Source organism: Geotrypetes seraphini, chromosome 2, assembly GCF_902459505.1.
Source record: "Geotrypetes seraphini chromosome 2, aGeoSer1.1, whole genome shotgun sequence".
NCBI lineage: Eukaryota > Metazoa > Chordata > Amphibia > Gymnophiona > Dermophiidae > Geotrypetes > Geotrypetes seraphini.
Genome location: NC_047085.1, coordinates 318,525,842 through 318,542,743, shown reverse-complemented (window position 1 = coordinate 318,542,743; position 16,902 = coordinate 318,525,842). Strand labels below are relative to the sequence as shown.

The 16,902-nt window shown below is 42.0% G+C and overlaps 1 protein-coding gene across 1 annotated transcript in view; it reads left to right on the top strand.

Annotated features, from left to right (window-relative positions):
• The window catches only part of CNOT10 (CCR4-NOT transcription complex subunit 10), a 186,241-nt gene that overhangs the window by 107,373 nt on the left and 61,966 nt on the right, over positions 1-16,902 (top strand). Inside the window, 3 exon segments of the mRNA XM_033930099.1 lie at positions 3,797-3,918; positions 9,593-9,769; positions 13,895-13,972. Coding sequence (XP_033785990.1) covers positions 3,797-3,918; positions 9,593-9,769; positions 13,895-13,972 — 377 coding nt within the window.

Here is a 16,902-nt window from a genome sequence, read left to right as displayed (position 1 = left end):
TCGTCTAGCACTGCAGGCCTTCAAAAAGACTCTGGAAGGCAAAGCAGTCAGGGTTTTCTTGGACACTGCCACAGTGGTGGCATACATCAACAGACAGGGAGGTCCAGTATTCTGTTGGACCTGGAGGCCCAGTTGTCATTTGGCTAATGATAGGGTCATTAGAAGAATAGCGACCTGCCACCAGTTGGTGATTCTCGTGGCACCGGTCTAGCCACAGCATTCTTGGTTTGTGAACCAAGTTCGGATGGATGCTGGATGGGAGAGCATTTGGTGGACTACCACACTGGTTGAGAGAAAAGTGTCAGTTGATCTGGAGACCCTGAGACATTGAGTGTATCACTAATCTTGTTACTGTCTAACTTCTACTATACAGATACAGCTCTCTGCATAGTCATCAGGTTTTTGTACTGAAGCAAGGACTTCTCTAAGTTACCGGCCACTGTAAGAGTTTCCTGTTCAGCCAACTCCTAATTCTTTAATCTTTGATGTCACCAGTCAGACTCTGAATCAATGGAACAGTTCTTTAATAACGAAGCAAACAACTTAGTCAGATGATAGTTCAATGTAGTTCAAGCCTGTACATTCCTTCTCACTCCACTAACATACCACGTCTATGCTAGGAGTGTCCACACTGTGGAGATGACACCATTCTCCAGACTTAGAAGTAATCTAAGCTGTATTTGATTGTCAGAATTAAAGGGGTGAAAAACCTGGTAGGAGAACACCACTCTCAGGTTCTCACTCTAGCATGTGTTTAGCAAATATGGCCACCGCTCTCCTCAGACTGAAGAAGGAGGCGGGTCCATGCTCTGTGGAAGCAGCCCAGACTACTGGAAGCAAAGCTCTTTGGGTAGTTGAGTCCACAGAGCACCCATAACTACTACACATTTAAACAAACATTAACTGAGCAAATGCCCACATAATATGGGGCATAACAAATCTGATGTTAATAAAGCTGATAAAAAATTTGTGTATTCAGAAAATTCTATAATTAAGATCTTAATTTGTAAATATTTTTAGTAGTAATAGGGGTTTTTTTTGGTCTGATTGTATGTCTTATTCTGAACAAGTTTTGATCTTAGATTTCATATATGCTGAAAACTATTGTACACTTTTACGGAACTTACCTCAACCAGGGCCAATGTTAGCCATGTAAACGGTAATGTTCATCAGTACTGTAACAAATTCTAAGGTTACTGGTAGGTTGCTAAATGGCCAACTTTAATTTACTGTTGGGGTGCCAGGCTTTAGGCACAGCTAATTCAGATATGTATTATTTGTATTAGCTGTACATAAGAACATAAGAATACCCTTACTAGAGGTTCCCTTTATGACATATAAAGTAAGGATGTACCCAGATGTATCTACATCAGGGGTGGGCAACTCCAGTCCTCGAGGGCCGGAATCCAGTCGAGTTTTCAGGATTTCCCCAATGAATATGCAACGAAAGCAGTGCATGCAAATAGATCTCGTACATATTCATTGGGAAAATCCTGAAAACCCGACTGGATTCAGGCACGCGAGGACCAGAGTTGCCCACCCCTGATCTAGGCCTACCCTTGCAAATGTGTACTAGTATATCAACAGAATAAATATGTTTTGTATGAGCGGCAGCAGCTATCTAAATTTATTGCTACTAAAGGTCAATTAACCTCCTCACCATGAGGATTGAATCCAGTAGTTCTGCTCAATGATAAATGGTTCTGTGGTTATGAAGCCAAGTCTTTATTTTCTCTTTATTTTTAGTTATCCTTATGATGTTTCTCAGTCTATTCTTTAGCTCCGTTCTCTGTAATTGTGGACTAACCATACTTTGATAAGTTGTTTATTATTCTAAAAGTAGGGATCAAGTGTTTTTGACCCTTTATGATAAAAATGATTTCAGTTCATTGTATTTTTGCTTTTTGACTGATATTATTGTCAAATGTTTGGGGAAAAAAAATGAATACCCTTACTGGGTCAGGCCTATGGTTCATCAAACCCAGTAGTCATTTCTCACAGTGGCCAATCCAGGTCCCTAGTACCCGGCCAAAATCTAAGGAGTAGCAACATTCCATACTACCGATCTAGAGCAAGCAGTGGCTTCCCCCATGTCTTCCTCCTATTGGTTTTAAAAGTATTTCCCTGTAATTTCGGGTGTCCCCTAGTCTATGTAATTTTTGATGGAGTGAAAAATTGATCCACTTGTACCCGTTCTACTCCACTCAGGATTTTGTAGACTTCAATCATATCTCCCCTCAGCTGTTTTTTTCCAAGCTGAAAAGCCCTAACCTTTTTAGTCTTTCCACACACGAGAAGAATTCCTTCCCCTTTATCATCTTGGTCGCTCTTCTTTGAACCTTTTCTAGTGCCACTATATCTTTCTTGAGATAAGGAGACCAGAATTGAACTCAATACTCCAGATAAGGTCGCACCATGGAACGATACAGAGGCATTATAACATCCCTTTTTTTTTAATAGTTCCTACCATCCTGTTTACTTTATTGGCCACTGCCGCACATTCAAGTTTCAAATTTATTGAGATTTTGATTTAAATGCAATATCAGGTATTTTCAATGCGTATAACAATAATAATTGGGGGGGGACAAATAAAACAGTTTAAAACCATATACATACAATTTTATCCATAGTTACATTAAAGATATGTAAAGAATTAGAGGTTAAATTACAATTGATTTAAAATAAACAATTAAATAGAAGAACAATTAGGGAAGAACAATTTTTATGAAGACTTAGTCTAAGAGTAATTGTTAAGGTGAGACCTGATCTAAAAGTAAATAGAATCAAAAGGATTGTCTGATCTAAGATTCATAAGCATCTTTATAAAGATAGCTTTTTAGATTACTTTTAAATTTTTCTAAGGAGGTTTCAGCGCACAAATAGATTGGAAGTTTCGGTGGAAGGTTTCATTGTATTGTCTACAATGACACACGGATCCTTTTCTTGGGCACTAACCCCCAAGGTGGACCCTAGCATCCAGTAACTGATTCAAGTTGTTATTCCCAATGCATTTGTCCATATTAAATTTCATCTGCCACTTGGATGCCCAGTCTTCCAATTTCGTAACGTCTGCCTGCAATTGTTCACAATCCACATGCATTTTAACAGATTTAAACAGTTTAGTGTCATTTGCAAATTTAATCACCTCACTCGTCATTCCAATTTCCAGATCATTTATAAATAAATTAAATAGCACCGGTCCCAGTACAGATCCCTGTGGCATTCCACTGTTAATTAATGGTTAGTGCAGCAGGCAGAGAAACAGGGAAGCAAGGACTATTCCCACTGATGCTTCTTGATATCTTGGACAAGTTAACTCTCCATTGCCTCAGATATAAAACTTGAAGTTGTAAACTTTCCAGGGAGAGGAAAATACTTACTGTACCTGAATGTAACATTCCCTGAGCAATTTATAAGAAAGGTGTGGTGTAAAGTCAATACCAGATATAATGTGAAGCAACACAAAACACTATAAATGGCTCTCGGGACCTAGAGAGCAATTTCAACATATCATAATACTGTAGCAGTTACTCCCTTGAGTTACACAGCAAGGATTAAAAAATGGTAAATACACCTGTATGTCTGGCATTCAGATGCTGTTAGTAGTTAAATGGTTTTCTTTCTGCTGAATAATTACAATTTAGTTTTTTATATTCTGTTGTTGATATAAATTCCAAAAACATTCTGTGCACTGATAAATAAAATGTCATTTTTCTTAGGATAAAAGTAGAGCTGTTTTAGAGTGCCCTGTAGAGAAAGCGTGGTCTGATCATATGTTCTGTGCTTACTTCTTTAGACTTCAGAACAAGAAACTAAAGGACTTCCAAGCAAAAAAGGAATTGTTCAGTCCAATGTAGGCCAGGGTTACCATCGTAAAATAGTCCTGGCATCCCAGTCCATTCAAAATATTGTCTACAAGTGAGTGTCATTTCTTAGCAACATAGCGTAATTTCTCTTTTGAGTATCTTGAGACTTTTTTAAAATCGGTGATTCCTCCAATAAATATCAGGATTGTGCATGCATGTTGTAGAACAGGGGTGCCCAATAGGTCGATCGTGATCTACCGGGCCGATCAGCCTTCCTCTCCCCGACGTCAATTCTGCCGTCGGAGAGGAAGTTCGGGCCAGCCAATTGCTGCCTGGCTGGGCGGAACTTCCTCTCCGACAGCAGAATTAACATCAGGGAGAGGAATGCTGGTCGGCCCGCAGGGAAGTAGAGAGAGCTTGTGCTGCGGCGGTTGCAGCTTTGGGGCCTGTTACCCGATGGCAGAGGCGACGGCGGCTTGGGGGCCTGTTCCCCGATGGTGGTAGCAGTGGCTTGGTGGAGGGTAGGGAGAAAGAAAGAAAGGGGCAGGCAGGGAGACAGAAAAAAAGAAAGGGAGGCAGGGAAAAAGAAAGGGCAGGGAGAGAGGAAGAAAAAGTTGGGGGAGGGAATGAGATCTGGAGAAGAGGAAGCATAAAGGCTGAAAGAAGGGAAGAAAGATTGGATGCACAATCAGAAGAAGAAAGTGCAACCAGAGACTCATGAAATCACCAAACAAGGTAGGAAAAATGATTTTATTTTCAATTTAGTGATCAAAATGTGTCTGAATTTATATCTGCTATCTATATTTTGCACTATGGCCCCCCTTTTACTAAACCACAATAGTGGTTTTTAGCGCAGGGAGCCTATGAGTGTCGAGAGAAGCGCGGCATTCAGTGCAGCTCCCTGCACTAAAAACTGCTATTGTGGTTTAGTAAAAAGGTAGGGGGGTATATCTGTCTATTTTTGTATGGTTGTTACTGAGGTGACAGTGCATAGAGTCATCTGCCTTGATCTCTTTGAAAAAAAAACCCAGAATAGGAATGATAATTAACATTTTCTCAGCGTGCAGTGTTCTTTGTGTATTTTTTAAATTTTATTGTTGGTAGATCATTTTGACTTGGTCATTTTAAAAGTAGCTCGCAAGCCAAAAAAGTGTGGGCACCCCTGTTGTAGGATGTCTTGCATATAGTGCCATGCATATCTCATTTGGAAACTTTTTTTCAAATGCTATGTGATGCATTGTCATTAGCTTTACTTAATAGTAGGTTTATTATTTAAAGTATTTTCCTGTACAGTAATCCTCTTTAGAACTAATTTCTCTGAAGATATTGTGGTTAGAGTCCCTGACCTCTTCCCACTCAGATGCTGTTGCAGGTAAGGTATGTATTAATACTTAAAATAATATACCTGTGCTATTATATTAAAATGGCTTTGGAATCATGTGAAATATGTGGAGAGAGACGATGGATTTTTCTCTTTCTAGTTTGTTTAGCTTCTGCCATGTTGAGTGAGAGAACTATCTGGGAAAGCTATTAAGTATGCATAGTCATTTCTCACAGGCCATTCTTGTTCATCTCTCTATATCATTTCTTTTGTTGGAAAATTTTACTCTGCATCTTTATTTGAAACAACAGCAGAGGTGGAAGCCACATTTGGAATTCTGTATTCTTTGTGGTGCAGGCTTCTGAGATCTTTTCCTCTTGTTTATCTAAACACAGTTGTGCTTGAAACCTGTATGTTTGATTTGTTACTTATAAAATAAACCCACCAGGATGTTTGAAAAAAAAAAAAACAACAACCCCCAAAAAAACCCCACCCAATTGGGCAGGAAAATCGAATCGAAAAATCGATTCAATAGGCTGAATTCAAATTTTTTTTCCTGAATCGGGCAGCACTAGTGCAGAGTGATAAGGCCCTCCAAGTCCTTTAAAATGCTTTTGCGCCATGTCCAGCCTTTCTTCCGTGTCTAATAGCCACTATCACCACTTACCCCTTTAGGCTTGCCTCATCTGGAATTCTTGATTCACTATCTCAAATAAAGTTAACTGTACTCTTTAGAAAGATGTTTTCACTATGACACAGCACACCCCGCCGTCCTCACATGTGGCACATTCTGGCTTAAGCTCTGACTTCACTTCATTATATTAGCTGGCATGCTCTCACAAACCATCTTCCTTCCCAGTATTTCTGCACTTAGTCTTACGTTATACTCCTTCTCCAATCACCTAGTCCCCATTGTCTTCCTAATCCCTACCAAATTTTAGTCCCTGATACCTTGCTAATTTATCTCCAAGCTACTATTCCTCTCTACGTAATCCCTTTTACTCGCAGTCCCATACACACTGCAAGTCCCAACTTACACTTTCAATACCCAATTAGATTCTTTTGTCTTCTGGCCTAGAGTCTGATTCCTTGATCTCCTGCCTCTGTTACCTGTCATTTCCCCATCGCATTCTCCAGTATTAATTTACCCTGACTTTCTTGCCTCTTATCCCAGCATCTCTCTCTCTCTCTCTCTGCGTCTCCTTTTCTGGCTTTCTCTGCCTATGCCTTTGTTTGTTTCCTCCCCCCCCCCAATATCTGTCGTTATTATTGTTCTCTAGCATCTGCTGCCAGTATCAGCCCCTTTTCTCCTACCTCCCTTAGTATCTAAATCTTTGGTAGAGTAGCAAGAGCTTACTTTGTTCCTGTTGCTGTTCCATCCTTGAGGCAGCTCTATGCCTACACCATAGAAGGATTTGAAATGTGAGAATAGACACTTCATCTTTCTCTCAAGAGTATATGAAATGCCTGTTCTTCAATTTTAAACTGGACTGGGTTGCTACAGCAGTGTTGACTGTAGAACAGCCCAATGACAAGAACAAAGGAATAAACTACTGCTGATGCAATGTGAAAGTAAAAGTCGGTGAGCAGGGCATCGGTGCCTCACTGGCTTGCCCTTAAACTGGCCCTATCAAAGTAAAAGATATGTTTTAGGTTTCTACAGACTGTCCTACAAGGCTTGCTCTGTATGGCAGAGCCCAACTCTCAATTCTTTAGTCATTGTACAGCTACTGTTTTATTGGTTTTCAAAATGTCTTCCTGTTGGTTTTCCATGATTGGTGGATGTTGGAGGGGAGATAAGTTTGTCTTCTCTTTCCCTTTGTGTTTGTAGGTGATTATTGGGTTATGTTGGTCCAGCAATATGGATATATGTAAATGGGTATGAAAAGGTAATTGCTCGCCTATTTAATGATTATTTCATGTTGACAGCAATACAGTGGCTCGAACAACCCACCTGCCTTGTTTTGTCAGAATTATTACATCAGTTGTACAAACTGTAGTTTAGTCAGTTTATACAAGTAGATGAAGCGGAGCCAGTCCAGTGATGCTCTGAAAACTCCCACTTATGCTCAAAAGTATTTCTAGAAGGCTTTAGATAATTCTCCAACTTGATTTGCAGTGTAGGTCACATGTGTTTTGTATGGGCTATTGTAGTACTGTTGTCAAAAAACAGAAGTTACAGATAAGCCATTATACCAGTACAGTGGAACCTTGGTTTACAATCATAATTCGTTCCAGAAGTATGCTCGTAAACCAAATTGCTCGTATATCAAAGCGAGTTTCCCCATAGGAATGAATGGAAATTCACTTGATTCGTTCCTCCCCCCCCCCCCCCCCCCCCGAGGCCATCGGCGCTGCTCTGTATCCCCCCTCCGAGAACCGGCATCGCACAAACTCCCGCCAGCGAAGACCCCCCTCTACCGCGATCCGGCATCCCCTCCCCGCTGCTCGCATCCCCCCCCGCGATCCAGCATACCTTACCCTGATTTGGCACCATCACCAACGCACAGGACATGCCGGTGCCCGAAGATCCTCCCTCTTGGCTGGGCTGGGCTGGGCCTTGAGCAGTTTTGGGCATACTATAGTGATCAGTCAGTTTTTCAGATTTCTAAGGTATACCATTTGGAACATAAAATAGTGCTAGCTAAATATGAAAAATATTATACATTCTTCTTTTATAAAGAATTGGCTTTCCACAAAGAGTATGGGTTATGTAAAGACACACTATTCTGGAATCCATTTATAGATGTAACTGCAAATAATTTCTTTTATGCATGCATTTCCTCTAAGAAAGGGTGACCATTGTCTTTTTCTGCTTGAGAGACACAAAAGATGATGTAATAAACCATACAAATGGAATAGGCAGTGAAATAATTCTCATGGGTAATTAGAAATGAAATAGCAGTGCTGTCCTTAGTATTCTGGCTGAATTATTCTTCATTGCACTCTTCTACTGTGCTTTGGTTGCTGCCTAAAAGTGGTTAAGAGCAGGGTGGATAAAAGTCGATGATTTTTTTTTTTATTAAAAAAAATCTGATTGTTTGATTTAAGTTGGATTTTTTAAATAGATTTCTATTTTTTTTTTTTTTTTTTTATAATTCTTTATTCATTTTCATATTTTACATGAAGTGTACAAAATATTGAGTTACAACTAATGAATACACAATATCACTTTTATATCTATTACATAATATTCTGAACAATTTTTTTTAATTCCCTCTCCCACCCCCCACCCTTCAAGTACTTTCCAATCACCTTATACTTATTGTATACCATATTATAACATGTTATGTAAAATTATTTTTACTACCCCCCCTCCATATAAATAGATATAAATATAAATAGATTTCTATTTAAGATGCATTCTAGTCCAAAAGTTATTCACCATGAAATAAGGATTAGTTTTTAATTATGTAACATGAGGCTATATATTCATGCAATGTTTAAATTTTTTGGTAAATGAATTCCATTCATCCACCCACCCATGTCACGGGCATGATTTTAATCAAGTCTTTTTGACTACCTTATTTTCACGCATATAATGCGCGCGTTATACACGATTTTACAAACCGTGCATAACCTTGCGCGTTATACGCGTGAGCGCATTTTACAACCTTTTTTTTTTCAATCCGATCAGCATCCCCCCTGCGAACCGGCATCCTCCCCCCCGCTCGCGTCACCCCCCCTCCCCCGTGATCCTACATCCCCCCAGCACCAAACATCTCTTACCCGATTGGGCACCGGCACCAATGCACAGGACGGGCCAGTGCCCGAAGATCCTCCCTCGTTGGTTTGGGCTGGGCGGTGCGGTGCAGGAGAGATCCTCCTTCTTCCTGCGCCGGGCTGGACTAGGCTTTGAGCATTTGCGCATGCTCAAAGCCTTCTGGTCTCGCTCTCTATCTCGGAGATAGCAAATGCTCAAAGCCTAGTCCAGCCCGGCGCAGGAAGAAGGAGGATCTCTCCTGCACCGCACCGCCTAGCCCAGCCCAACCCAAACCAACGAGGGAGGATCTTCGGGCACTGGCACTGACACGTCCTGTGCATTGGTGCTGGTGCCGGTGCCCAATCGGGTAAGAGATGTTTGGTGCTGGGGGGATGTAGGAATGCGGGGGAGGGGGGGTGACGCGAGCGGGGGGGGAGGATGCCGGTTCGCAGGGGGGATGCTGGATCGGATTGAAAAATAAAAGTTGTAAAACGCGGGTAAGCGAGCGGGGGGGGGAGGATGCCGGTTCGGAGTAGGCGAGAGGAGGTTTTAGCATGCGCGGTTTACGCGTGTGCGCGCTATATTAAATTTTTTTAACATAAATTTGTGTTTCCCGCGCGCTATACCCGTGTGCGCGTTTTACACGGGTGCGTGTTATCTACGTGAAAATAAGGTAATGATTTAAATTGATTGATTTAAATAAAATACAACTTGGTTAGCAGTATTAACTGATATACTTTTCTTTTTTTTTTTTGCCTTTAGTGATGGTCAGTCTTCAGCTATCCCTGTAGCTAGCACGGAGTTTGCAGCTATTTGTTTACGAAATGCTTTGCTGCTGTTGCCTGAGGATCAACAACAATTAAAGCAAGAGAATGGTTCAAAAACCAGTAGCCAGCTAGGAGGTGCTGAAAACAATAGTGAAATCGGTGAAGGATGCAGGTAAAATGACAAACCACTATATCACACAATGCAGACTTTTTTTTTTTTTCCCTTGTTTTTTTTTCTGCCATCCACAGATTTAGGCTAAAATGCATTGCTTGTTCCATTAGCTTCTTTCAAAAGCAGTAGACTGTATATGGGGGACCAAATATCTGCTCAACTAATGTCTTTGGGACAATACTATTAAATAGGCACTCCACTTGGAATATTAGCAAAAACAAATGTCTCTAATATGTTTAAAATATATTCTCAATCACTATAAATATACTAAGTATAATGTACTAGAACATGATGAATGTGCTCAGTGATCCCACACACTGGTCATTTGAACAAAGACCAATGGAACGGAGAACCATCATGGCAACATTCTGTTCTCCATTCACCATGAATAAAAATGTATTTATAGATCGTTATTTAATAAGTGTTATTATTATTATTATTTTTTTTTTTTATACATACATTTAATGATTACAATATCAGATGATATCAGGAAAAAAAGGATTCATACACATAATTTAAAAATAATTTTAACATATAAACAAAATTCCTTTCCAAGCCCTCAACCATTGGGAAGACATACTACTAAATTTAACTACAAAAATAAGAAGAAAATTAAAGAATAGGTTCTTGATTCACCCTTGCGAATCTTAAACCAATCCCTACTGCTTATGGGACTATTACTTCCTCCAATTCTTAGTAGTGAAACATATTTAATAAAGAAGAAATACTCATTTCTGTTCTCTAGCTAGTAAAAATTGTTGTAACTGAATAGGATCCCAAAATACATATTCAATGTCTTGTAATTTGACAAGACATTTACAAGGAAATTTTAGATAATACAATGCGTCGAGGGCTACTACTCTTGCTTTTAGTCTTATTATAAGAATATATAATCTTCTATAATCATCTAACAACCTATAATTGCTTCCTTATGCTTCAATATTATAAACTGACAAAATGCAAAAAAGAAGCCACTTATCTGGTTGATGGTAAACCTGTACAGTTGCCTGCCTCATCTGTTGTAAATGTCCCATATGTTCCAATAACCACTGACCAAATGTCCACTCAGTGTGGTCCCAAACACCTACAGTGCCAGCCAGTTTGGTCCCAAGGGTTTGGGGCTGGGGGTTTGGGAGTGGGAGAAAGTAGGGCTCTGGCAGGCTGTGGATTTTGATTTGGAGGGGAGGGAGGGAAAGGAATTGAGGTTCTAAAACTTTTGGTGGGGATTGAAAGGGGATTATGGACCTGCAAGGGGGGGATATTAGGTTATGGTGGTGAACCACCATGGTTTTTGGGTTTGTTTGGAATTCTGGATGGGGTAGGTATAGTAAATGTCCTATATGGTACATGGAGAACAGATGCTGGGTATGAACATAAGAACATAAGCAGTGCCTCTGCCGGGTCAGACCACAGGTCCATCCCGCCCAGCAGTCCGCCCCCGCGGCGGCCCAACAGGTCATGACCTGCCTTAATCACCAGAAGGGGCCCCCTTTGCCCCCTAGGTTTGTCATCGAAGTCCTATCTTCCCATCAAAGTCCTAACCCTCCGGCCTTGCACCTGCATGACCTGGTGAGCTGTCTATACTTATGCAACACCCCAGCACCTCCCTCAGTACCCCACGATCCCCTTTTCCCTCAGGAATCCGTCCAATCCCTGTTTGAATCCCTGTACTGTACTCTGCCGGATCACTTCCTCCGGGAGCGCTCCCTCCATGGACGGTTTAGGCTTTGCACTTTACCCTATGTTTTATGTTTTGCAAAGAGTTTGGAAGTCCTGTAATGTTTCATGGTGATGTGAATACCTGACACCCTAAAGTTAAGTTTGTGCTACTTAAGCAATGCATGCAAGATAAAACCTAGCTGTGTCAGGAGAAGGGGAGGGGGTAATTTTATCAACTAATAACATTTTGTCAAGATTCATCTATCATCTTGTTTGCTTTCACAATTTTCTTCCTTCGGAACTTAGCAGACCACATGCCTACCTGATTTTTAAGGCCCACCTATTTTTTAAGCCTGCTCAAGTCCTACCTAAACCCACCCAGACTACGTCCCCTTGCCAGATGCACTTCATTCAGTTTTAGATGTTCATATTTTGCATGTGTAAAATCAAGATTTAGATGTCCTTGCAATATGAACATCTAAAACATGATTGGTGCCTCCTAAAGTAAATACAGTGGTACCTTGGTTTACAAGCATAATTCGTTCCAGAAGCATGCTCATAATTCAAAGTACTCGTATATCAAAGCACATGTCCCCATAGGCCACAATGTAAACTGAAACAATTCGTTCCACAACCAAGGTTTACTATGGTGGCCCAGGGGTGAGTACCTGCCTGTGGATGCTGCAACCCTTGTAGCATGGTGGCTTCCTTTCCCCAGGGTCCCTGTACGGCTCTCCTCCCTCTTCGGCTGATGCCTTTTCCGTTCAGCAGTGCCTCCCGGCTTCCGATTCAAGCCGGCCGCCATCCTTCTGACGCATGCGGAGGACCTCTGAACTCCTCCTTCAAACCGGCACCGCTCCAACAACACGCACACCACGTACAAGCACGGAGGACATCCTGCGTGCTTGTACGTGGTGCGTGTGTTGTTGGAGCAGCGCCAGTTTGAAGGAGGAGTTCAGAGGTCCTGCGCATGCATCTGGAGGATGGCCGGCTTGAATTGGAAGCCAGGAGGCGCTGGTGAACGGCGGAGGCATCGGCCGAAGAGGAAGGAGAGCCCCGCACGGGGACCCCGGGGAAAGGAAGCCACCACGCTACAAGGACTGCAGCACGCACAGGCAGGTACCCACCCCTGGGCCACCATAGTGAGAGCTCGTGTAGCGAATCAACACTCGTTTTGCAAGACAAAAGTTTGCTGAGTGTTTTGCTCTTCTTGCAAAACACTCACAAACCGGGTTACTTGCAAACCAAGGTTCCACTGTACTAATCTTTTTCATAGTTATGTATGTATACAAATTTTTCTTGAGGATTTAATGCATTAGAAAGATTAGATTCTTACTTCTTACCTTGATAATCTTCTTTCATGTAGATGTATAGTGGTCCTGAAGCCCCACCCTATTAGTGGGCTTCAACTGCCTTCTGCCTTAAGATCAGTCTGAATTTGGAGAATCCTCTGTGTCTCAGATGAACTGAGAGGACAAAAAAAAGGAAAACACTTAAGAAAGTAAAATCTGGTTTTAGTCTCTGCTTGATAGCAGGACATGCGAGTAGCTAGGAGCTGTATATAAGATTAGTGCTGGTTACACACAGTTTTTGTATCTGTTTTGCTCAGTTACTTTAATGTTTTAATGTTAATGGATTTACCGTGCCATACCATATTGTTTCTTATACCCTGCAAATTTCAACTGGGAATCATTACAGCTTGCATTAGATTAATAAAGTTAGCAATATAGACATTATGAATCATAACAAAACTATAATGAAAACAGATGTGGTTTTAGCAGCTTACTAAATTTAATATAAGAGTAGGTCTGACATAAGCAGGTTGGGAAGTGGTTCCAAATTTTGGGGCCTTGAAACTCGAAAGTAGATTCAAAGAGTAATTTCCTCCGAACTTGACGTGGAGAGGGAAGAGGTAATTTATAGTGCTGAGTCATTCTTGAGTTATAGAAGGAGTGTGAAACTTGGATGGTTACAGAGCAGAATGGAATTGTAGTGTTGGGGATTTTTCCTTGTTTCCCTCCTTCTGGTTATGTCTGTCATTACAGTGCTACTTGATTGCTTTTGTACAAACTGAAGGGACAGGAGCAGCTCCCTGGGAAGGAGCTGGAGTTCAAAAGATGATTGACAGCATTCTGCAAGTAACTTGCAGGTTCAGATGCAAAAACCTAGCATTCAGGACCACTAGACACATCTACAAGAAGACTATCGAGGTAATAATCTAATCTTTCTTTAGCTTTTGATTGCATCTAGAGCTCTGGCAGTATTTTGATTTATTTCCTAATCAGCACTGTTGAATTTAGTGTCTTGTAAAAAATCTTATAGGAAAAGTGAACCCTAATGGGTTATTTTTCTCAGCATGTTTGCTTTTACTTGTATGTTATTGTCATTGGTTGTTGCTACAGTTGTATTGTTTGTGTTGAGTCATCACTTTGCTGCCTACATCTAGTATTCTGTCTGTTCTAACAGTAAAAGTCATGAAGGAGATAAATTCAGCTCTGCTCCACCTTCTTCTCCTTTGAGAAAACAGGAGCTGGACAATTTGAGGTAGGTTTGAGAAGTATTTATAGAGCAAGAATGCAAATTTTAAATTGCTTTGTATGTCCTCTTATCTTTTTGAATAGGCAGTTATTCATTCAAGCTATGAGTTTTATCTGAAAGTTACTTTGCTTCAAGGGAACTTTTCTCAGGAAAGGATATTAATGGGCAAAGCCCTCTCGATTATGGCACTGTTCACCACAACTAAAGTGACAACTGTCTTGATAATAATAATTTGGGTTCAGAACTGCCTTGCCAAAGCCATTTAATAAAACATTTGTCCCATTTTCTTTCAGTGCCAATATCACATGGGGCCCTTTTACTGAAACTTAGGGCATGCTAAATGCTAAGAAGCCCATTTTATACCTATGAACTGTTTAACATTTAGGCCCTGATTCTGCAAAATGCATCTAAAGTTAGGTGCCTAAGTTAGGCGTCCTTCGTAGAATCGTGCTCAGTAGAGTTCAGCACTGTTTAGGCGTCTAACTTTTTAGGCGTCCTTTAGAGAATCAGGTTTTAGGTGAGATTTAGACATCCAAAAATGTCCTTAATGTTGTTATAATTTATTATTATGTTGTTAGAATGGCAATTTTATGCTGTTTTTCATTATAATTGTAATACTAGGAGTTGGATCTGTTTAATGGTTTTATTTATTTCTCTTCCATCAGACAGAGTGACTGGGATTAGAACCAGCAACATTAGGATAGAAGGGTATAGGTTTAACCAGTGTGCTACAGATTGAGCTAGCAATTATAAAACTGGGTCTTATAGGCATTATACGGTAGAATGCCACAATTAAAATATGTGCTGGGGAGCTGGTTGGGATTTGAACTTATGACCCCTGGAAGAGGAGCACGGGACCTTTACTTATTGAGCTATAGCAGTTTCCAGGTAGGTGTCTCTGACTGCCCTGTGATATGATAGCTTCCCTAGCAACAGCAGCAGATGAACCCAGAGACCAATGGGAATAGCCCACATCTACCAGCAGGTGGAGATAGAGAAACTGATTAACAGGCGGTCTTATAGGCTGGTACTCCTCCTGTCTCATCAGTATTCTCTATCTCCCAGCAGGTGTGGTCGCTGTTCCACTAGCTCCTGGACTCTGGCTGTGAAGGGGCCTTTCTTTTCTCCTGTTGAGGCTTTCTCTTCAGTGAGCTGGTTGATTTATTTCTCCTGTTGAGATCTTCTCTTCAGTGAGACAGGGGTGTCTGGCTAATCGGTGCCGGCTTTGGAGGTTACACTTGGGCCCTCCCTTGTCCCTGCCTCACCCTCCCTCCGGTGATAGAGGGTATACTTAGGTCTCTCTTTTTCTTCTTTCCCTTATAAAAAAAAAAAAAAGTGAAAGAGACCTAACTTACTATATATGAATGTGCCCTTCCTGTGGGGCTCGGCCGGTGTCTGCCAGCCCTGCCGACAAGGTTGTGAGTATTTCTTTTTGAACTGTGGTTTATATTTCCTAGTGGGTTGGAGCTGTGAGTTTTTGTTTTTGCAATTGTCTTGGAACTGCAGGGTTTGTTGTTGGTGTCCTGAGTTCTGTGGGTTATGTTTTTTTTGTAAATTCTGTGGAAACTGCGGCTGTACAGTCGCGTGGTTCGCCACCTTGATTATTTATTTCTGACTCACTGCACTTGTGACAGTTTGCTCATGTTTTAGACTTATTTTCGCCTGGTGGGCTCCAACTTTCTAAATTGGGCGCGATTGGCCTAGCCGGTTCATTCCCGCGCGCGGGAGACGCGGGCTTGTGCTAATGATTGGTCGGGAGGGCCCTACAGTTTCCGGCCTGTTCCCTACAGCTGCCGTTTACCCGGCGTAGGCCGCGGTGGGGTTCCGGTTGCACGCATGGACATGTTTGCGGAACCGGTGCCTTTCAGCGAGCAGGAGGCTCGCGCTAAGGCTCAGATGCTGGCGGGGGCGCCGCTGCGTCCTCGGAGTCGGTCCGGCAGCTGACTTCTCTCGGCGCTCCCCGCAGTCTCCCTGTTCTTTTTATTTAAAAAAAAAAAAAAAGGAGGGTAATACAAATTGATGCGGCTGTGGATTACGTTTGCTGTTGCCGCATCAGTTTGATTCCCTGTGAGAGTTTTTCTCCAGCGGCAGTTCTTGAGAAGCCTTCTGGCTGTGCCTCAGATTGCTGGAGTGGGAGACCCATGCTTGGTTTCTCAGCTGCAGCTTCTCCCTGCACTGGGTCGATACAGGCAAATTGCCACTGAGGGAGATCAGCAGCAGGGAGTTTACGGATCTTGGTTCAGTCCTATCCTATTATCTCCCAGGGTGACTGTATGGTAAGGATTCTGCCTGGGGTCTGTTTTCCTCTGCTTGGTGCCTTGGGGCCGCGCGGCTGGTATCTGGTAGTGCTATAACGATTTTCCTGGTACTGGTGTGCTAGGTATCCGGTTGACCTGCACGGTGCTGATGGCGCGGGATGGCTTGGTCGCACCTAGCCTTTTCCTGTGTGCAGGGCTCAGTTTCATTCATTTCTGAAGCAACGCCAGGACTGTGTTTCCTGGTTGCCATTCCGGATTATGTGGCACCTTATTCTCCTGCCGTCGGCTACGTAGCCCCTTAGTTTTCCCTGTGCACATAGTTCTTCGAGCATTCCCATCTCCTTGATGCCTTGTACTAGGCTACTCTTGGAGACGGAAGCCCAGGCTGTTTTGCCTTCTCCTTGATGTTTCTATTTCGGGAGGGGAGTCTTCTTTTTCGGCCATCCAGATTCACGGACTTTGCCAAGGGTCACTGTATCCTGTTGGTACCTTACTGTGAGGTCTTCCCTTTCAGAGCAGTTGGTTTTACGGGACGCTTAAGTGGTGTTATGTCACTACTAGCTGTTCCGACCCTTCTTTTCAGTCTCCAGGCTGTATAGTTCAGGTTGGCCGGGTTCTTCTTCTTCTTACCATCTTTCTTATGCTGCGAACCTGGGGTCTTCTCCAGGTGGTTTTCTT